Below are 23668 nucleotides of genomic sequence, written 5' to 3'. Positions count from 1 at the left end.
TTTTGTTTTGTTTTGTTTTTTTAACAAACAGACCATTAAACCTCATTCTTAACATTCACTCCACCCAACTTAAAACAATCTGAAACTAAAAACTCAACTGAGCAGCAGACTAAAAGCTGACAACATTAAAAAATGGTCTTTAAACAAAACTTACTATGCTCCTAAGGCAGGAGGCAATTTGTGTCTAAAAGGACAGATGCTAGAGACTTTTTTATGTAACCACAAGCAGCATTATGGAGGAGAACATATTAACTCCAAGACATAAATCACTCCCATACAACCCCCTTCTACTTCCAGCCATTGAACTTTAATAAAACTCAGCTTTTCAATTTGATGCAGATCAGTAACTTACTCCCATTTGAACTGATGAAGACTCAGGCAGAATCAGGAAATACCAAAACATAAAGTAAATAATGTTGACGCATTTCAGCTAATGTTGTGAGTCCATTATTTTCAGCGCTACAACAAGCTAAAATGCCTTAGGCATGAACTGAACGTATCACAATCCAGCACAATAATGTACTTAACAGCCAGTTTATTTTTCTCCTCATATAATATAGAGAAAAAGTTGTCCCTGAACAAAGGCCTGCAATTTGGTTACTTTTCTGGCTGTAGCTGGATAACTTCTGAGTATAGTGTAAAACAAGGTCAGAGTCAAATATAAATGAGGATGATTAGAGACAGACAAGAAGCAGTCCTTTTATAAAAGTAAATAACAGTGACTCACACAAGTCCCATTATATGCCAAAGGCATGGGAATTCAAAGTTACTTCCTTATGTCTGGCATGAGTCATACAAAGCATAATGCGAAAGGGTTGAGGGAGAACAAGATCACGTTGATACGTCAATTAGTAGCGATGTTGTGGAAAACAGGCTAAAATTACAAATAAAGTGCTTAGAGTGATTTTGAGGTATTAAAATAGGTCAGGAAACGAAGACAGAGTGAAAAAACAGATTTTTTTTAGTTCTAGGGTGGAGTTTTCCTTTAAAGTGTGAATGGCAGGCATTTTATTTGGCAGTCATCCTGTGCATGTGGTTCAGTAACTATTAAACAGTTGTCATATGGCAAATGAACATTTTATAAAGAGATCATTAAGATCTCAATTTGTAGACGGAGTAAATACATCCACAGAACTACAGTCACAGCAGCAAAAAAAAAGTGGGACGTCAGGTGTGATAATCCGGCCAAGAGTATGAACTTATGAGAGTAATAAACAAGCATGCACACTAAGAATGGACAGTACATCTTCACGTTTTCATATTCTTCTTAACAGTACACCAAATAATAAAACTTCTGATTTCCTGACACTAAAAGCAGTACATCCTGCCATGCTACACAGATGCAAAAATGGCCCATTAATGTACACAGCAAGAACCATAAGGTCAGATTTGGTAACTAACATGATAACAGCAAGCAGACTTCAAGTGCAATGCACAAAACAAAGTTACATAAAAACTCCTGTATCTTCATTTTTTTCAGTTAATTTCCTTACTCAGCAGGCCCATTAAGCAGAAGAATCTTTTCAGGCACTCAGCCAGGAAACAATGGCTTGTTGATAGGTTTGCTCAGAATCATACAGTGTGCAAGGGAAGAGAGAGAGAGAGACAGAATCACAATGTGGACTTCACTGTGAAGCCTACGTGCAACTCAAAGCATTCAGCAACACCAAAGCCTTCACTACATGCTGGACTACCACACAAGTAGCTGTTCATGGGATCCTGGCAAAGAGCTTCATTACTTGCTGTTTCTACAAAAGAGGCTGAGGAGCTCTAGATGAGGTCATTTTCCACCAGGGAATTGATAGATTGGTGAATCTTACTGAATCCAAGAAGAGCTGCCATATTTAAAACTAACACTGGCTCTACCATCAGTATTAACCTGAACTACTCCATGGTACTCTGGTGTACCCTTCTCAGTTATCCTCCACCACAAGTTAAATTCTCAAAGCACAAAGCATGTACAAGCAAAACAAGGGGTTCTGTACATGTATGAGTGGGTCTGTGGGGTATGTTTAGCCACCACTGGCCAACTAACCTCAGTGCAGTGGTGAAGGCAGTCAGGTGCCTGGGGCAGTGATCAGATCTATAAACCCAATAGTCAAGTGCTCACTTCTTATTCATCACATAAAACCTCTACAGGTTATTATGATCAGACAGATGCACTGACCATATGACCAGGTCTCTTCCCCATGAAGATACCTTTCCCTTACCTTTATATACATTTTCATGGGTCTGTGTTATAAGATCAAAAGTTCAAAAGACTGAAAACACCAAACATTGAAAACTCAAAATACTGAAAACATTTTAATGCAGGGGACAAGCCTCCCCAACCCCATACCCCTACTAATTGTATATACCAACTCCAAGATTGCATATCAGTGGAGAAAGGGCAAATTCACATTTTCAATATTTTGAGTTTTCAATCTTTTTGGTTTTCAGTCTTTTGCACTTTTGATCTTATGACACAGAGCCACATTTCCATATGAAGACATGGATGTAAATCTGTTGTAAAACAGCAACAAGACTAATCAGGAAGAGGGATCCATATAAGCTTACTGAAATTAAACAAGGAGCCTAGATCACAGGTTCTGGCTTGTCTCTGGGTTTCTTGCTTTCTGTTAACATGATATGGCCTGGAATACTTCAACAGGCCCACTGGTTGATGCTTCTTCTGGCCCACTTCCATCACCACTGGGCTTTGGAAGGTGAGGAACACCTTGAACTAATATGTATGCTTCTTAGAAAGCAAGAATATGAACATTCAAACAGCACATGTTAGAATGAGATCTGAAAAGAACTACAGATCCTGAGGCTGGGCACACCTGAATATACTACCATAAGAATGTCTGGGTATCTGCAGGTAGAGGAGTGTACAACACCACACATGGCAGCGGAAGATCAAGAAGATAACTAGGTGCTGAGATGGTATCTAGAGGAAGATCCCAAGAGTCTTTTCACTGTACAGGGTACCATGAAGTAAGACCACAAGATTCCAAAGATTAAAAACATTAATATTTTGCAACTACCTTACATTACAGAAAAGGGATGAAAAGAAATTATAGAAAGTTGAAGAACAATGTTTCCACATTAAAATGAATAAGAAAGTAGACTGTTACTGCATTTGGTTCAATGATTTTACATGTAATTATATCTTTACAGTAATTTCTGACTTACCTTCTTCTGATACCTCCTGGCTGGAAATGGCAGATGTGCTCCCATTAAGGCTTGGACTCTGCATTAGTGTATAACCTCCTAGCACTAAACTACATTGGAGGGCAGCATGCAGTGCTTCTAGTTTGAGTCTGAACTTCTGCCTTTCATCTTCAGCCTGTCTCATATCTGCCTGCAGGAAAAGAATGCGCTCATCTGCCTCAGTGAGTCTGTGCTGTAGCTGACAACATTCCTGATTAGCAGCAGACAACTGTCCCTTCAATTCAAGCAAGGTTTCCTGCAGACTGCTGGCATTGTTCTGTGATGTGCGCAAACTCTCGGACATTTTCTTCTCCCGAGTTACAGAATATGCTGCTACCTCTTGCAGATTCTGCCTGAGGGCTAACACCTGGATAAAGGAAAGTTATATTTTTAGTCAACATGCAGTCTTATTATTGTAAATTAATTTTTAAATTGTAATAATGTAGCTGATATAAGAAAAAGCAAGTGTTTGAACTAGGTAAAACATATGTATTACTACAGCTGCTACAGTACTCTGACATAAATACATAAACTTTAATTGTAAGAAACAAATACAATGAAATGAAGGACCTCAAATGCAAGAGAAGGGATGACTATAGCCACGTAGGTCATGGCACTTGCACTGCTCTAAAGTGAATTCCAGTAGCCCTAGAGCTGTTCTCACTTTGTGGTGGGAAAACTGCTTGCTATATAGCCAAGAGTTTCTTACTCACACTAAGAAACTCCATAGTGCAAAGGCTTGGAATAGCTACTGTAACAATAAGCAGGTTATTGGCAGATACATACAAGCATATTCTCCAAAATCCTAAGTATTAGAAGAGAGATTGCTGTAACAGTAAAGCAATGCATTTAGGTTTACTCACAAGAGGAGTTGCACTGGTCCATCCATTTTCCCAAAGCAGTTTTACTATTCTTGCAAAACACTGATGGATCGGATCCGTAACGGCCTTTTACAAAAGCTCAAGGCCTTCAGCAAAGCTTGTGGACATTCTCCCTTACCCTTAATGCAACTCCCTAACTTCCTCAGATCTTGGCTGCCCCTGACAACTCATATAGAAGTAACTGCTTTCCTAGATTAACAGAAAAAATATTTATTTCTGAGGCTATAGAGTCCTGTAATACCTAATTAGTGCTACTTGGTCTCCCAGGAGTATAGGCAGGGGGTATGGAGAATGGGTTGTGAGAATAAAGGTCGACATGGACAATGTTATTATTTATTTTTATTTTGTTTCTAGTTTGATTACAGGGGAAGTCCACTGGGTCAGAGTGACCCGTTTTCAGTGGAGGCCCAGGGAGAAAAGCTCCAAGATACATAATACAGATAAGGTACAGAAATACATGGATGTCAGTCTTACATAATATGGAAACAGTTACAAGTAAGTATCTTGAAAATATGCATAATAAGCAGAAAAGCATTGAGTGTGGACTTACTGTGTATACATTTTCTTTAGTGTGCACACTCAGACATTAGGTCAGAAGATGTTTTATATATATACTTTTAAGTAAAATAAGGATGCACTATACATGCACAATTTCAGAAAAGAAATTAGTAATGGAAAGCTGTATACAATATTTACATTGTTGTACCATAAGAAACAAGCAGCTAATAGAGAAAGGAGAGCAAAGAAAATGCTGGTGGGAGCATAGCTGAAGGAGAGTTACTGAAGTTATCGATAGCTATTGTTATTGTATTGATAGTTATTGATAGCTAATGGAGAATGGAGAGCTTAGAAAATGCTCGTGGGAGCATAGCTGAAGGAGAGTTATTGAGGTCTTAGGAACCTGAGGGGGAAAACCCCCAGGAGCATAGCTGAAGGAGAGTTGTTGAGGGCTTAGGAACCAGAGTGGCAAAACCCCCCAGGAGAGTGGACTAAGGAAGATTAGGTTGGATGGTGGCAACTGCATTTTCATTTTGTGGCCAGGTGTTTGGTAAGCTGAGTTTTGAAGTTTTCTAAGTTTGGGATGGTTCTTAGAGAGGGAGGAAGGGAATTCCATTTTGTGCCTAGAGAGACAGCGAGGAGAAGTTGGCCTGCTGTACTTTTGGGTTTGGGGATAGCAATTAGGTTTTGATGCTTGGATCTGAGAGTTCTATTGGGGATGTAATGGGGGAGGATATTAGTTAGCACTGGAGACTTAGCTGGGTGATGTACAAGTCTGTGTGCAGTGGTGAGTTAGAGAAAGTCTAAGTAGTTTGGGAGTTCAAGCCACTTTAGGGATCTTAGGGTAAGGCAGTGATGGGTAGAAGGTTTAGATTTGGTGGAAAATTTTGAGATTTTATTATAGCAGTTTTCTAGTTTGGAGGAAATAGAGGAGGATACGTTAGTTAGAATGGGGGGCTCCATATAATAAGGAAGGCAGCAGATAAGTGGTGGCTAGAGTATTCCTAGTAGTATAAGAGAGGAAGCCATTGTTCCTATACAGCATACCTAGCTTTTGGTGGGTTTTCTTAATATTTTGTTGAATATGGATATCGAACTTGAGATGTTCGTCAATAGTAATACCAAGTAGTTTAGCAGAAGGAACCACTTCTATAGCTGAATTAGTTTGACTTAGCACTTTGAAGGCATTTTTGTTGTAGGAGATTGACTTTGTGGGAGGGAAAAGTAGAATTTTTTTATTTGTTTGCATTGAGAGAGAGGTGGTTTTGTCACATCCAATTTTCGGTGGTTGAGAAGGCAGTTTGTGTTTTAGACAGAAACTCTGAGAGGTTAGAGGCAGAGCAGACTAAGGTAGCATCATCTGCATATTGAATAATTTTGGAAGCAGGAATGGCAGCATGAAAGTTGTTTATGAAGATATTGAAAAGCATAGGCCCTAGGATACATCCCTGTGGTACGCCAGTTGGGGTAGGTAAGAAGGAAGAGGTAGAGTACTTCCATTTGACTGCCTGAGTTCTATCTGATAGGTAACTGGAGAACCAGGATATAGTGTTTGGGGAGAGATGGAGCTTTGAGAGGTGATAAAGAAGGTGTTTGTGTAAAACAGTGTTGAATGCTTTGGACAGATCGAGCATAACTGTAGAGACTAGATGTCCAGAGTCTTGGGCTGGATTGACTGTTTCTAAGAAAGAGAGTAGAGCAGTTATAGTGCTATGACCTGGGCGGAAACTATGTTGTGTAGGTGTAAGAAGATTGTTTTGGGCCAGGTAAGGTATAAGTTGAAGAAGAATGCACTTTTCAAGGATTTTAGAGATTGGAGAGCAGAGCGATAGGGCGGAAGTTAGAGATGCTGGTGTTTTTGCCTCCTTTATGAAGGGGAAGAATATAGGCTGAGCACCAGAGTTTGGGGACGTAAGATTCCTTAATAGATCTGTTGATTATAATACTGACTGGGAGAGCTAAGGCATCAGCAGCACATTTTAGGAAGGCACAGGGAATGTTGTCAGGAGCATTAGAGCATGGTTTAAGTTTGGATAGAAGTCTTTTTATGGAATTAGTAGAGGCAGGTTTGAAGTCGAACAAGGGGGGAGAGTTATTAGTGGGTTGGATGAGGAAGAGACAGGGGCTGGAGGGTTAATGTTGGGGAAGGTCCTGGTCAGGTCAGGAATAGTTTCTAAGAAGAATGAGTAAAAATCAGAAGCTAGATCAAGATCCGATTTCCTTGGGTCAGGACAAGGATTATTTCTGGGTCCTGGATTAAGCAGTGAGTTTATTGATTTCCAGAATTGCTTGGGTTTTTTGTTGTTGTTAGACTGGAGTTTGATGTAGTAGGACTTTTTGTCCTTGGTTATTAGCTGTTTTGCTAGGTTACGTTACTTTTTGTATTGGAGCAGGGTATTGGGAAGTTAATCTTTTTGGTAGAGTTTCCAAAGTTGGTCCCTTTGGTACATAATTTTCTTAGTATCTTTGGATAGCCAAGGAGCTGTACTGGTTTTTACCCTCTTGTGTCTAAGAAGGGCAAGGGAGTTTAGAGTGTCTAGGAAGACAGAGTTGAAGTGTTCTATAGCCTTGTCAAGAGGAAGGGAGTTTACTATTTGCCAGTTAATTTGTTTGAGAATGTTTCAGAATGATGTGGGGATGAAATTAATGAGGTTACGGCTATAAATATATTGGTGCTGGTGAGGGGAAGAGGTCATTGAGCGATGAATGTAAGCTGGGAAATGGTCACTGATGGAATCAGCAGTTGTGCCAGAGTTGGTTATTTTATTAGGATCAGAGACTAAGATCCAGTCTAAAGTGGAACCAGGGGGATTTACTTTGTTAGGTTGGGTGACTGAGTGAATTATCTGAGAGAAGTTATAGAGGATAGGGAGGGAGAGGTGCTATTAATTTTGTTCCACTCAATATTTACATCTCCTAAAATATAAGTTTCATACTTAATTTCAGTAGAGGCCCATAGGAGAATATTCTCAAGGGTAGAGATATTGTTACCAGAAGAGATATAAAGGGCTATTATGCAGATATTCTTGTGTTTATTCATTTTTAGTAGTCCAGCAGTCAGTTCTGTGTTCTGGAAATGTGGAATTGGAGTTTGAAGGGGTATTAAGGTGAGGAGGATGGAGTATACTAAGGCAGAGTCACCCCCTTTCTTATTTGGTCGGTCATTTCTGAGAATATTGAATCATGGGGGTAGGATCTCAGCATCTGAGATATGGGGTTTGAGACAAGTTTCAGATATTGTTAAGATGTCTGGTTGGCTGTGGCATAGCCAAGCTTGAAAGTGATGAGCTTTGTTGTTAAGACTCTGGGTGTTCATGGTACAAATTTTTAGGGTGTTGTGGGAGGAGGAAGGAAGAAGGAAGTAGGGGGTAGGTGTTGCAAGTTGGGGGACTGGGACCAGGGTTGGGGTGGATATCTCCAGCAAGGGCTAGATTGTTGAAGGAGGTATCCTTTAACCATTTGAGTTTAAACAGTGTGAGTACTGAAAAATCCAGGAGTAGTTTAGGAGACAGTATCTTAATTGCAGAGGAAAAGATTTTAAGGTGGAATAGGTGAAGTGGGCTGGGCTGTATAAGGGAGGAAGAGATTGAGTAGAAATGTGAGAAGGATGGTAGGTGAAGGTGGGGTTGTGAGGAGGTTATTTTTGTAGGTAATATTACATAAGCAGTGAAGGAGAACAAGCTGGTGTAGTAGAGAGGAATTAGGAAGACAAGGAGAAAGCAAGGGGTGTAGAGAGAGTGGTGACTTAAGAAATGCATATTGAAAAAAAGGAGAATGGTATAAGAGGATAAGGAGAAAGGAGGATGTCTGTGAAGCAGTGAAGGTATAGGAGGAGAGAGAAGAGGGCTTTAACAGTTTACGGAGGAAGGAAGAAGTGAAGAGAGTTTAAGTGAGAATGTAGTGAGTGGGAGGAAAGGGGAGGGAAAATTCTTATGTTGGGTGGAGAGGGAGGGGGAAGAGGAAGGAGCTGCTATTGGGTAATTAGGTAGGAGGGAGGGGTATGTGATGAATAAAGGTAGGATCCCTGGGGTGGGTGAGATATGGGGGTAGGGTTGGGGAGCAGAGTGAGCCCGCAGGGCGAACGGAGCAGGTAGACACAAAAGAAGGAGGGAGCTCGAGAGGAACAATCAGTGGAAGAGGTTTATTAAAGTAAGTTTAGTTATGTATAAATAAGTGGGAATACAGTAGTAGAGCAGGTTAGAGAATAGCTAGATGATAATTGCAAAAGTAGGATTTAAAGCCGAGAGTATGTTAAGAGCAGGGCTTAGAATAACCGAGTTGAGCCATATTAATATTATAAGCCAGAGGGCAAAATAAATAAGGTGTGGGACTGACTGAAATAAGGTTATGTATTACAATGGAGGTTCTATCTGAGAGAAAGGCTGATCAAGGAATTGGGATGGGAGAAAATACTCAGGAGAAGTGGCCTGTGCTAGTGAGAAGAGAAAGTATGTTAGCTACAGGGTAGAGAGGGGCTATGGCTGCTGGCTGTTCTGGCTGTGAAGCGAGCTTTTAATCACCAAAAGTAAAAAATGGCAAGCATAAGCTTTACTGCCAGTTTAGGGAGTACACATACATGTTTACTTCTTTATTGGAAGGGTGCTAGGACAGCAGTCCACTGGGAGTTTAGGTTATTTTGAAAGGGCTCTGTAGCTGGCAGGCAGGTAGACTCTAGGTTTTGGATTTGAAATAGGAAAGATGCAGAGCTGGGAACCTTTGAAAGAGACGGAGAAAAAAAGCAGTAAACTTAGTAGAGGAAGTTATATTATGCAGGTATGGCAATAATTTACATTCATTCAGTACTGCTAAAAGCTATAAATGTAGGTTAAAACAAACACTCAATACGCTGCAAGAGAGCCCTTGATAAGTCTTTAAACATAAGGCTACTAGAAGAATCTTAGTCATACTGTAGTGCCATTGTTCAGATAAAGAGATATTAATGTAGGCAAATTCTACCAACTATACTGGCTTTTTGTATGCAGGCTGACTAGTAGGCACCTGGAGTACAGTATTTACAGGAGTAATAATATGCACATCCAGCTTTACTAGTGCTGAAGCAAAAATTTAACTTTGACCACGTGTACTATTTCACTACTAATAGGCACATTTACCTTAAGCAGTGCACCAAACAAGAACTTCAGGCAGAGTTACTTACCACATATAGCTTCTTTCATAACTAATAGGGAGGCTGCTGTCTTGTGTTGCCCATGTGCAAAACACTAAATTGAAGCTATGCACTTTCTTAGAGGCTATTCAAAGCTTAGCTGTATTAAATAAGTTAGCATTTAGTTCCTCTATAGAATCCTTACTAACATTCTTTCACAGAGGTAGCTTGGCATAAGTGGGATAGGGAATATTGAAAACTGAACTAGTTCCTATGGGTTATTCTTTTTATTTGAAGTTAAAATAAAGTATGATTAAATGAAGAGGCGGACATAACAGCTCAGCGTTTCTCATTGTTAAGCTGGAAGCGTTCATAAAGTATGGTGCTGTAATGAACGAAGTAAAAGTTGTGATACACCTGGCAGCACAGCGTTCTTCAATGAGGTGAATGCTAGAAAAGCGTGGTGCTTCAGATAGCTCCACAGCCTACTTATCTGGAGTAAAACCTTATTACTTAATATGAGACAGAGGTCAATAACAGGAGTAATACTTGTACCTGTACAGCGTTTCCCGGTAAAGGGCTAGAACGTTAAGAAAGGCGTGGTGCTTAACGGACTCCACAGCCTTCCAACCAGGTGTAAAACCTTTACCAAGTAGTTATAGATGCAGTTTAAACAAAGACCCCTTGAAATAGCTAAAACGTATGGGAAATTAAAAATTATTTGCTGAACAGCAAATGTAGCACTGGAAGTTTCACCTTTGCGCACTTCGTTCCTTCTAGTAGCTCCACGTGGGTAATGCAAACACAGACCAGACTTTTTGGTGTTATGCAATCTAGCGCATTAAGTCCTTGTTATTTAGAAATCATGAACAGTATTACAATGATTCAAAGTACAGAGAGAACTAGAAAACTTTAGCAAGAAATACATAAAGAATATAACACTTCTAAGCACTTGAACAGAGTCACAGCTTGGCGAGACTGTAATACTTAATAAGTAAAACACACTGCAACAGTAGAAATCCAACATTTGTGTAGCTGAAGCAAAAATTAGCATTTAAAACACTCTTCTACTACATTTAGAAATCAGCTAAAAAGTACAGGGAAGGTCCAGTACATCACTTACAGCAGTCGCAGGCACCAGGACCAGGAGTGCGCAGCAGCCAGGATTAATTCCAGGGAAGGAAAGATGGCACCTAGAGGAGTCACTAATATTTATAAAATACAGGGGGAGTAGGGGGTGGAAAAGGGGGTGGTAACAGAGAGGGCAGATAAAGAGGGAGGGGAAATAAACCTCCCGCAGTCAGAAGGCTAAAATAAGAGATAAGGCAACAGTAAGAGACTGGATAGGGGGAAGGGGAAGCACAGATAATTTAGAGAATAGACACAGAAACCTTGTGGCGAGGAAAGGATGTAGACAAACTGGGAATGAGAATGTGAGAGATAAGTATAGAGCCAAACAAAAGAAGTAAGGAGCTCGAGAGGAACAATCAGTGGAAGAAGTTTATTAAGGTATGTTTAGTTATGTAAAGACAAGTGGGAATACAGTAGTAGACCAGGTTAGAGAACAGCTAGATGATAATTGTAAAAGTAGGATTTAAAGCTGAGAGCATGTTAAGAGCAGGGCTTAGAATAACCGAGTTGAGATGTATTAATATTATAAGCCAGAGGGCTAAATAAATAAGGTGTGGGACTGACTGAAATATGGGTGCCACCTAGTGGACAGGTTATGTATTACAATGGAAGTTCTATCTGGGAGAAAGGCTAATCAAGCCAGGAATTGGGAAGGGAGAAAATACTCAGGAGAAGGGGCCTGTGCTAGTGAGAAGAGAAAGTATGCTAGCTACAGGGTAGAGAGGGGCTCTGGCTGCTGGCTCTCCTGGCTGTGAAGCGAGCTTTTAATCACCAAAAGTAAAAAAATGTCAAGCATATGCTTTACTGCCGGTTTAGGGAGTACACATACATGTTTACTTCTTTACTGGAAGGGTGCTAGGATAGCAGTCCAGTGGGAGTTCAGGTTATTTTGAAAGGGGTCCGTAGCTGGCAGGCAGGTAGATTCTAGGTTTTGGATTTGAAATAGGCAGGATGCACAGCTGGGAAAGCAGTCGCAGGCACCAGGACCAGGACAGTGTAGCAGCCAAGGTTAATTCCAGGGAAGGAAAGACAACACACATGGAATACTATGTTCAGTACATACTTCTTTATGTGATGTTGTCAATCTCGTCTTTATTCTCACTGATGGGACTGCGTCCCGATCTACCCGATTTTTGGGTGGCTAATGGGAGAATATTCCTCAAAACCATAGAACCAAAAGATGCTCTATTGCTAGAAGTCAAATCCACTATGTAATGAGTAATAAAGGTATGAGGTTTCGCCCATGTCACTGCAGCACAAATGTTATCCAACAGTAACTTAGCTTCAAAAGCTGCAGAAGTAGCTACCGACCTAGTGGAATGATCTTTAACAGGGTTAGCAAGTGTTTTGTTCTTAGAACTGTAAATGAAGGATCATCATCTTCTTTCGGTGGATCATCTGTTTCCATTTCTTCCTGTCCTCTGCAACTTGCTCTGTCACACCAACCACCTGCATGTCCTCTCTCACCACATCCATAAATCTTATCTTAGGCCTTCCTCTTTTGCTGTTACCTGATAGCTTCATCCGTAGCATCTTTTTCCCAATATACTCAACATCCCTCCTCAGCACATGTCCAAACCAACATAATCTTGCCTCTCTGGCTTTGTCTCCAAACCTTCCAACCTGGGCTGACATTCTAATATACTTATTCCTAATCCTGTCCACCCTCATCACACCCAGTGAAAATCTTAACATTTTTAACGCTGCCACATCTAGCTCAAACTCCTGCCTTTTTGTCAATGCCACTGTCTCCAACCCATATAACATAGCTGGTCTCACTACCCTCTTCCCTTTCACAAATCACTCCTATCACTCTTCTCCACCCACTCCTTCCTGCCTGTACTCTCTTCTTCACCTCTCTTCCACACACGCCATTACTCTGAACTACTGATCCCAAGTATTTAAACTCATCCACCTTCACCACCTCTACTCCTTGCATCCTCACCATTCCTCTATCCTCCTTCTCATTCACACACAAATATTCTGTCTTAGTCCTGCTGACCTTCATTCCTCTTCTCTCTAGAGCATATCTCCATCTCTCCAGGGTCGACTCCATCTGTTCCCTATTCTCACTACAGATCACAATGTCATCTGCAAACATCATAGTCCAACTGTAAATAGCTGTAACTGTTTAATTAATAACTGTAACAGAACTGTAAATGAATGATATACATTGTGAAAGCCATCTGGATAAAGTATCTCTGGACACTGGTAGGCCTCTTCTAACATCAGAGTAAAAAATAAATAGCTGATCTGATTGATTCATAAAGTTCTGTGCAAGTAGAAATGTAATTGTCTATGAACTTTCAGAAGATGCAATGAATATTCTCCTTTATTTTGGAAGTCTGGGAAGAAAACCAGTAGCTCGATAGATTAACTGAGGTTACTTTCCGACACAACTTTGGGTAGGAATGAGGGGTTGGTGTGTAAAGAAACACTGTCCTTATGAAATACAAGGTATGGTGGCTTAGCAGATAAAGCTTGTAATTCCCAAACTCTCCTTGCTGAATAGACACCAAGAGGAGTGTTTTCCAGTAGAGATACATCAATTCACAGGTAGCAGATGGTTTGAAGGGACGACAGATACTGTTTGACAAAACAAAATTCAGATCCCAAGGTGGTGACGGGCTTTTGTATGGAGGTCTTATAATTGTAGTTCATTTTAAGAATGCTTTACAAAATCTGTTTGACATGACTCTAGGACCATTTTCTCCTATATGAAAATTTGAAATTTCTGCCAACTGAACTCTAATAGTGGCTGCAGCTGCACCCTCATTGAAAAGTTTTGCCAAAAATTTTAGAATAGAATGTATGAGCACAGTAAAGGGATTTATTTGATTATTGCTGGCTTGGGAAACAAATCTTTTCCATTTACCTTTGTATAATTTATGTGTAGATGATTTATGGGAAAATAGCAAAATATGTTTAACTGGAGATGAAAGGAGAGGAAACCTGGCAATCAGGGGAACTGGAGCAGCCGAGCTGTTAGTTTGAAATTGTCCAGATTGAGATAAACCATTCCCTGATGGGTGTGTCAGAAGGTCCAGAGCAGGGTCCAGAATCCGAGGTTCATCCCACACATTAGGCTGAAGGAAGGGGAACCAAATTTGTCGAGGCCAATAGGGAGCAATTAGTATTATTATTGTCTCCAACAAACTTGCTTTCTGCAAATATTTGGGAATTACAGGAACTGGCAGAAAGGCATGAAGAAGTCCCGGGGGCCAATCTGAAACAAGTGCATCCCTTGGTGACTCCCTCGCAGGAGGAATCAGGGCAAAACAGTTATGCATTTGGCAGTGGATGGCAATGCAAAGAGATTGCAACAAGGCTCGCCCCATTTTCGGAAGATCTCTTCTGCAACTTTCTGACTGAGGGACCACATGTGTGGCCATAAAATGGCTGTGCACAATTTGTCTGCAATAACGCTGGATTGCCCCGGAAAGTGTGTTGCTATAAGAAGTGGTTGGAAGTTGTTCCATTGCCAGACCCTCAGGGCTTCTCGACAAAGGTGGGCAAGATCTGGTCCCCCCCCATTTATGTACCAGACCACAGACATGTTGTCTGATTGGATTCCTATTGTTCCCACTGGGAGGGAATCTTGAAATACTTCCAATGCCAAAAAGCACTGCCCTCATCTCCAGGAGGTTTATGTGCAAATGAGCCTCATGTTGTTGCCAGATGCCTTGAACTCTCTTCCTGAGATAATGGTCCCCCCAACCCTATCTGGGAAGCGTCCGTGGTCACCATGGCTTGGGATTGAGGGGGAATAAAGCGACAGCCTTGAGATACCATAGGAAAGTAAATCCACCATTATAGATCCTTTTTGCATAGGTTCATACTAGGCTATCTGCCCTAGGGCATTTATAAGCCTAGCCAGAATGTGTTTGGCTTTCGCCACCCATTTTAAATTTATTTTGCTATTCCCTTTTTCGAGGTTAGTATACTGTGCCTCTGTCTAACAGTGACACAGAAGTGATACCCAGGGTAAACCTATGATCTCCCATCCACTCATCAAGATTCCTCTTGAAGAGAGTCAATGAGGGACTCTGCCTAACCTGGACTGGGATAAGCATAGATAGATTAGTACTAGGCTAACTGCCCTTGTGGGCTATTTTCAGCCTAGCCAATTACCCCATGTGAGAATCAAACCCTGCACCTTATGTTTGCAAGGTAAACACCTTAACCATTATGCCAACATATGGTTATTATGATCTTGCGCGTCATAGGAACTTCTAGAATTGACCATTGTGTCGAAAGTAACCACTGAAGTATTCTCATGTGGAGGTGAGCTAGGGGAATGAGAACAGATGAAGCAACCATTTTACCCAGTATTTGGAGAACTAACTTGGCAGAAGCTCATTTCTTTCTAATCAACAGTTTTACATAATGGCGAAGATTGTCTACTCTGTCTTGTGGAAGTTTTGCTATCATTGTAGTTGTGTTTATCTCTGCAACTATGAAGACCAAGCTCTGACATGGCTCTATAGCAGAGTTTTCATAATTTATGGTAATACTTAGGGAGGAAGAGAGTTTTAGAGTATAATTCCTGGCTTGTAGCAGGAGATGCTTGGTTGGACCGGTTATGAGCCATTCGTCCAGATACGAAAACACCTGGAATCCCTGGCATCTCAGGTGAGCCGCCACTAATGTCATGCATTTGGTGAACACTCTGGAGGCTGTAATGAGACCAAAGGGCAGCACTCGAAACTGGAAGTGGTTGGCTCCTAGCCCAAAGTACAAGGGCCTTTTAGATCGCCTTTCCATTCATATTTGGTAGTATGCATCTTGAAGGTCTATAAAACATATCCAATTGTCTTTTTCCAAGAAGTATTGATGACAGTGTCACCATCTGGAACTTGGTCTTTTTCACAGATTTGTTCAGATTTCTTTGGAATTAAAAAAAGCCTTGAGTAAGTTCCAAATCCCCTCTGGTCTGACTCTTTTTCTCATCAACTTTTGAATTTCTAAGGTTGCTTGTTCCTTCTGACTGGGAGGAATGTCTGGAACTGATTTGTTTGTGGGAATGGGGAAGAAGAAGGGAATAATATACCCCCTGGATATTATGTCCTGCACCCATTTGTCATTTGTTATCTTTTGCCAGGTTTCGCGGTGCACAGACAATCGCCCCCGACTGCCTCCAGAGGCAAGCAATCGGGCACCCCTTCAGGAGTGCTGCAAGGCCTACCAAAGAAAGATTCTCTGGAGCTCTGGTTCTGCGGGCCGCCCCTGCCGCAAGGGTGGTACCTTCCATTATTGTTCCCCCTCCACCTGCCTCTATGAGAACTTTCACCCTGTGTGTCCTGGAAAGACCTTTGTGATTTTCTGAACCACATCTTCCTACTACCTCTCTGACCTTTGGAAAAGGGTGTGGTAGGTGTGGAAAAACGTACTCCAATGGCAGACAAGGTCTTGCCTTCCCGTTCACACCTGGTGAGTGTTTCTTTCACTTTAGGCCCAAAAAGAGAAGAGCCATCAAAAGGGGCGTTAATGAAGGAAGACTTGAAGGGTTCAGCGAAACTGCAAAGGCACATCCAGGCCTGCCTCCTAAGAGAAATACCTGAATGCACAGCCCTACTCATTTCATCTGCTGCATAAGATACGAGTCTCATGGAAGAGTTAACGACTGAATTGAGGCTGGCGAGCTGAGCGGTGACTTTATCTGCTACCGAGTCAGCTACAGCTCCTTGGAGGGGCATCTGAAAGTTCCTTTAACAGATCCCTCTGTAATCTGGTAAAGTAGTTCAGTGACCATAAGGCAAAGGTTGCTGATGAAAAGACGAGCTTCCCATACCTATCCATGGTCCTAGAATCCTTATTTGGAAGATGGCTAGAGGAACTGGTCTCAGATAGTTCCTTTTTAGAGGCTACTGTCACGACCATGACATCACCTGCTACACCTTTAGTTAAGAAGGGCTTGTCCTTAGGGGCAGTAATGTACTTATTTGGCCTCCTAGGAGTTGACTCTATGGTATCTGGGGTCTCCCAAGTCTTCCAAATTATTAAATCAATAAGCTCATTGGAAGGAGGGATCACCCAAGAGGTTGAGGGACAAGACCCAAAAGCTTTCAGGTATATTGACTCCTCAGCTGAAGGGGATGTGGAATCCCAGTCACCTCTCTGCTTTAAAATTTCCAGGATATCTCCAAAAGAGACAGGACCCTTCTGCATCACTGAGGTCAGTATCAGATGTGATCGACTCCTCTGGGTTGTCAAGATGCTTTCTATTGCAAGTCCTATTCCGAGGGACCTCCTCAGTGGGGTAGTCTTTGGAGGTTTCAGAAGAGGGGGTCTCTTGATGGACATCCTGAGGCCTGGGGTCTCTGCAGTCCTGTGGAGAGGGTAGATGAGAAGGCAAAGACACCTGCGCAGAAGTGGGAGGAAGATCCAAGATGGACTGTGTCTGAGAGTGGGATGCATTCAAAACCCTCCTCATAACCTCAAAGGCAGATTTGACCTTGCTCTGAGGAACACCCCGGATCTGACAAAAGGGTTGTTGGAGCTGAAGGAATCTCCGGTACAGAAGACAGAAACTCTGAGTTAGAGGTAGGAGCCAAATTCACCTGTACCGAAGGCCCCAGAGGCAGGGTCGGACCTGGGGAGATCCGAACCAGCTCTGTAGACTCAACCAGGAAGTGTCAGCTCCAGGAGGTCTCCTACTCTGACTGGGCAGAAGCACTTGGGGCAGACATTGGATCTGAGGAACCTATGGGTCCAGGATCTGAAACAGACACAAGCTGGGCATACGAATCTTCCGACTCCAAAACCAGTGGAGGGATCAAAGGAGGAGCTGGTGCCAATGAGGAGGACTTCATCTGATCTGATTTCTTTGGGTTCAGATCCAGTAACAACTTGGCCAAGGCTGGTGTCTTTAGAAGCCTCTGCACTGCCCTACTTACATCATCAAACTCCTGCTAGACTGAGTAGAAAGGGTTGGAGATCCTGATTTAGTCAAAAAGAGGGATGGGAGCCGAGAAGGTACTGGCTCCAATGAGGGGGAATGGCTCCGATTTCTAAACACAGTCGGAGCTGAAGAGGTCAGAGCCAAGGGTTCCAGCTGCTCTGACAAACTTTTAGATATGGAAATGACTGTCTGCTCCGAGGGTTCTGTTGGAGCAGACAGTCTAGGAGCTTTTTGCTTTGGCTCCTAGGATGACTTTGGCGTCGAAAAAGAACGTTTTAGAAATTTGTCAGATATGCCAGATTAGAAGGGGTTGCGGACTCCATAGAAATTGCCTCAGAGAAAGGAGTTTTCAGCAGTCCCTTTAAAATGAGCTTGTTTTTGTGCTCCATAACAGCCCTCTGGTTAAAACCAATGTATATGGAGCATGATTCTTGGAGATGAAGAGGCCCCAAGCAATACACGCAAAGTGTGTGAATCACTTAGGAGTATCTTCTTTCTATACTGCGCACATTTCCTGAAACCAAGAGGTTTCCCTTCTTGCTTCTGAGACATTTTAATAACTGGCTAAATTAAAAACAAATTACCAAACACACACACACACACACACACACACACACGCACGCACACACACACACACACACACACACACGCACACACACACACACACACACACACACACACACACACACACACACACACACACACACACACAGGAAACGTCCTCTAATTTAAACAGATGGAAAAGATTCAGAAAGACCGATTTTTTTTTTTAAACAGAATAAATCATCCTCTAAATCAGACGATAAAGGAGAAAAGGGACAAGAATTAGAGAGGAAATCGTCCTCTAACTTAAACAGACACTAAAAGGAATCAACACTCACTCTCTACAGACAAAAATATGGGTAAGGATATACAGAAAGGGCAGAAAAACAATATCAAAGTAGCATCTAACTAATAATACAAAAGGTTAAGTTTAAAAAAAGGAGTTTTAATAATAGAAAGAAACCACTTACCTAGAGCTTGCTTCAAAACCATGACCTTCGCAGCGCAGTAAATGAGATCTGAGGACGTTAGGGAGCTGCATTATGGTAAGGAAGAATACCCACGAGCTTTGCTGAAGGCCTTGAGCTTTTGTAAAAAGCCGAGATGGATCCAACAGATCAGATCCAACCCATCAGTGAGAATAAAGGTAAGACTGACAACATCACATCAATAGTTTCATCTAAAAAAAAAAAAAGGTAATGGTCTAAGTTAAGTGATCTGAGACTCCACTTAAAAACAAGAATGCCTGTGATTTTTTTAAGTCTTTATGGGTACCATTCCGTCAATAAAGCCAAACCCCACTAGTTACATGCCTTCCTTTGAGCCAGCATTTTTTGCTAGTGGGGTTTGGCTTTATTGGTCTGAATGCAATTATAAAAACTTAAAAAGTGAAAATAAAAGAGACATAGTTATTCAGAAGCCACATAGCTGAAATGCTGCATGTCTTTACGGGTTAATATGCATATATCCCACTGGTCTCCACTACAGGAGGTTTAAGATATTACACAGTGAGGACTCTAGCCTGGCAGGAGTTTTCCTGCCATGCTGAAAGATTCAGATATCCAAGACTGAAATGAAGCGCACTGCTATGATACTGGGATAGCAGAAACACAAGCACAGTTAACAGTCATGGTAGGTGAGAAATATCCTGCCTTGAATCATGGTTATTCTAGCCAGGCTGGAGCTACAAGAAACAAGTCTGTTCAGTCTTTTCTTTGATTTGAGAATTTTCTAAACTAATGAGACTGGTGGAAAGGCACACACAGATACTGAGTCCATAGAAAAGATAAATTATCTACTTTCCGAACTGTGGCATGGTAAGCAGAAGGTTTCTAGTAGACTGCTGAGATGCATGGTAAATAGGTACACTTTCAGCATGCCCCACTGCTGTAAACACCAGAGGATTCAGATGCTACTTATGGTGTAAACATATCTGCTTGCTGACAAAATCTGCCAATAGATTCAACTGTTCCCAAAGATGTATAGTAGTGAATAGAATCTCATCCTAAACAGCCTAGTCCCCCAAATCCGAACAGTTTCTTCAGACAAGAGGAAAGAATACTGTTGCCCAACTATCTGATGATATACAGCTTCACAGCAGTGTTATTTCAGTTTATATAAAAGTTATGTACTTATCATAATGATAGATCTGTGCTGTCTTCTGTTTGTCTCAACCCAAAGTCAGCAAACAAACTTTGTCTCCAAGGCCCAAGCTCCTCTCCCATAATGCACCAGTGACCTTACTGCCCTCAGATTGTGTTTGCCCACAAACAAGTGACTACCAGCTCTGAACTGGAAATACTACTTATAGTACTGTATTTATCAGGAACAGAAAATAAGTTTTGCTATCAAAAAACTCTAGGGAGGTCAAGTGCAGTCTAGTACAAGCCATATAAAAATGACAATTTAGATTGGGGATGGATAACGCAAATGTAGAGACAGACAGACAGGCAGAAGACAACATTAATCTACCATTATTGTAGGTGCACTGCTTTCACATCTGATATGATACTTTTTGTCTGCCTCAACTCACGAGACAGAGCTAGAATAACCCAGGGAGGCAGTATGGAAGGATATTACAGGAAATGGTAGAATCAAAGGAAGCTCTGGACCTGAATGCAGGGTGATCTTATAATGAGAGAGAGAAATGTATGAATGCTGTACAAATGTCATCAATGAAGACAAAGTTAAAAAAAAAGCCACAGAAGTAGCACCCAAACTGGTAAAATATGTTTTCAGATTTAGAGGGCAGTGGCAGTCCCCAGGTGCTGCAAATGAAGGTAATACAATCACAAAGCCATCCAGACAGGGTACCCTTAGACACAATGGAACCCAACTTTGCCTTAGAAGAGGAAACAAACAGCTGATCACTCCTCGTAATGTCCTTTTTACGGTGCAAATAAAACCAGAAACGGTGGATATCTATGACTGAAGAAGATATTCACCTTGATTTGAAATGTTTGGAAAGAAAACTGGTAGGTGTATAATTTTCTGAAGCCACCTTCTGAATGAAGGCTGTATTAGTCATGAGTGAAATTCTGTCCTTATGAAAAATTAAATATGGACGTTTGCATGATAAGGTCTGTAGCTGTGAAATCCTCCTGGCTGAAGTAACAGCCACCAAAATGTTTTCCAAGACAGGAACTTCAAGTTTCATGAAGCTGCAGAAGCAAGCGGCTCATTAGTAAGATTCGGTAATGAAACAGTAATAACCCAAGAAAGCAAGGGGTCCCTCAACAGGAGTCATAAGAGAAAGTCACCTCTTAAAAATGTGTTTGTGAGCCTCAAGAAAGCAGGGGGGGGCATGCTGTTCACCAAAGTGAAGGTGAAAAATGGCAACCAATTGCACTTTAATCATAAAATAATTAGCCCATAAACAGAAGAGACCCTACCAGGTAACTGAATACAGATGGCAAAGGTGCCAAAAGCAGATACAAACCTCTGGAATTAGACCTAATGGTGAACCTTTTCCACTTATTTTTGTAGGTCATCCTTGTGGAGGGTTGTTGGGAAGAAATGAGAATCTGCATAACCCTGCAAGAAAACCTGGGATTTCTGGACATTATTATATGGTGGAGAAAAGTACAGTTTTGTACCTACCATAAATGTAGATGTTCGAGTGCTAATACAGCTGCAGTCATAACAGATGGGTTCTCCTGCCGTCAGGTGGGTCCTCGGTCGGCCGAATTCCAAAGTCTAGGTCCGGCGTCGGTTGTCGTCGCTTCTTCCCTGACGTCAGTGCGACAGGGGTATAAAGGAACCAGCCGACGCCATTTTCTTCAGTTTTTCTTGCCTCAGATGTCAGGTGCCCCCAGAAGGAAGGCAATACATAAATTTGTGTAATAATGCAGTGCAATATAATCAAAATACAGTAGTTGCACGCAAATACATCATAAATGAATACCCCAATCAGGTTGTATGAGGATGTGTTAGCCTGTAGGCCTGTCCCAAGAGGGGAAGGAGGGAGGGAAACTTGGACTGCAGCTGTATTAGCACTCGAACATCTACATTTATGGTAGGTACAAAACTGTACTATGTTCATCGTGCATACAGCTGCAGTCATAACAGATGGGTAGAATCCCAAAGCTAAGAAAAGGGTGGTAGGCACTAGGTGAAACTAGGAGGAGCCAAAATGCCCTGCAAGACTGCAGTGGCAAAGCCTGCTCTAGATTTGGAGTATAATGGTAGGTTGTAGTGCTTGGAGAAGGTATGCACAGAACTCCAAGTGGCTGCTTCCAAAATATCCTTGGTAGGAACTCCTCTGAGGAAGGCTGCAGAGGTGGCAGTGGCCCTGGTGGAATGAGTTCTAATGCCTGTAGGTACAGTTTTGCCATGAAAGGAATAACAAAAACGTATGCAGTGGGCTATCCATTTTGAGATTGTCTGTTTGGAAATTGGTTTTCCTTGAGCTCCTACCACATAGGCCACAAAGAACTGTTCTGATTTTCTGAAAGGCTTTGTTCTGTCCAAATAATAACGCAGTTGTCTGTGGATGTCCAAGGAATGTAGTAATCTCTCCCCTTTGTTTTGAGGATTAGGATAAAAAGTAGGTAAATGTATGGCCTGATTTAAAGCTACCCTGGATACCCCTTTAGGCATAAAGGACGGGTTGGTTCGTAAGGAAACCCTGTCCTGATGGAAGATGATAAAAGGCTGGACAGCCATGAGAGCCTGTAGTTCTGAAACTCTATGAGCTGAGGTGATAGCCAGAAGGAAAGCTGTTTTCCAGGACAAATATTGCAAATCTGATGAGGCAGCTGGCTCAAAGGGAGGCAAGGTCAGTTTTTCCAGAATGAAATTAAGATCCCAAGCAGGTATTGGTTGTTTCCTTGGAGGTCTTAAATTCTTAGCCCCTCTGAGGAACTGTCTTAAGAGAGGGTGAGAGAATAAAGGTGGATCAGTGTTGTATTCTGCAGAAATGGCTGAGGCATGGATTTTGATGGAGGAGAAAGAAAGTCCACTGCTTAGCAGTTCAGCCAAATATTGGAGTATTTGAGGTAAATTCAGTTTTCCAGGATCCTGGGCCTTTTTCTCATTCCAGACACAAAAACGTTTCCATTTTGCGGAGTAAGCTTTTCTAGTTGATGGCCTTCTGGCCTCCAAAATGACATCCTGCACCTCCTTGGAGAGTAGGGCCTGTTGTGATGCTACGGAATCTTCCATGCGGCTAGATTGAGTGTTTTTAGCTGGCTGTGAAGAGTTTTGAAGCTGTGCTGAGTCAGAAGAAGAGGCATTAGAGGCAGGGTCCATGGTGGCGAATGCGTCAGGCTCCTCAGGAGTGGGTACCAGTGTTGCCTTGGCCAGTCCGGAGCAATGAGAATCATCTTTGGTCTGTCTGCTCTGGTTTTCAATAGAACTTTGGGCAGCAGAGGAAGAGGTGCGAAGGCATAAACTGTCATTGATGTCCAACTGAAAGAGAGAGCGTCCACTCTCCAGGCCTTTGGATGGAAGATCCTTGAGCAGAATTTTGTCAATTGATGATTTTTGTGGGAGGCAAAGAGATCTATGTCTGGCCTTCCCCATTCTTGGATTATTTCTGTAAAAACTTTTGGATGCAATTTCCATTTGTGTGGATCTGTCATATTCCTGCTTAGGTTGTCTGCCAGTGTGTTTTCCTTGCCTGGCAAGTACTGTGCTTGTAGTTCCATTCGTAAGTCCATGGCCATGTTCCAAAGTGACATGGCCAGTCTGCATAGGGGGTATGAATGTGTTCCTCCCTGTTTGTTTATGTACCACATAACTGTGGTGTTGTCCGTTCTTATCAATAGTTGACCTGGTTGCAGAAGGTCCTTGAAAGCTATAATAGCATTTATTACTGCTAGCATTTCTTTTTGATTGATGTGAAGGTGCTTTTCTTTTTGGGACCATTTGCCCTGAATGCACCGATCTGTCATGTGCGCCCCCCAGGCGTAGTCCGAG

At 41.9% G+C, this 23668-nt stretch overlaps 1 protein-coding gene across 1 annotated transcript in view; it reads right to left on the bottom strand.

Annotated features, from left to right (window-relative positions):
* The window catches only part of LOC122808204 (ciliary rootlet coiled-coil protein 2-like), a 116973-nt gene that overhangs the window by 59390 nt on the left and 33915 nt on the right, over positions 1-23668 (bottom strand). Inside the window, exon 2 of the mRNA XM_044079173.1 lies at positions 3175-3559. Coding sequence (XP_043935108.1) covers positions 3175-3559 — 385 coding nt within the window. The remainder of the gene's footprint in view (positions 1-3174; positions 3560-23668) is intronic.

The sequence above is a fragment of the Protopterus annectens genome, chromosome 8.part0 (genome assembly GCF_019279795.1).
Source record: "Protopterus annectens isolate FY-2018-M chromosome 8.part0, PAN1.0, whole genome shotgun sequence".
NCBI classification, from domain to species: Eukaryota; Metazoa; Chordata; order Ceratodontiformes; family Protopteridae; genus Protopterus; species Protopterus annectens.
This window is presented reverse-complemented; position numbering and strand designations above follow the sequence as displayed.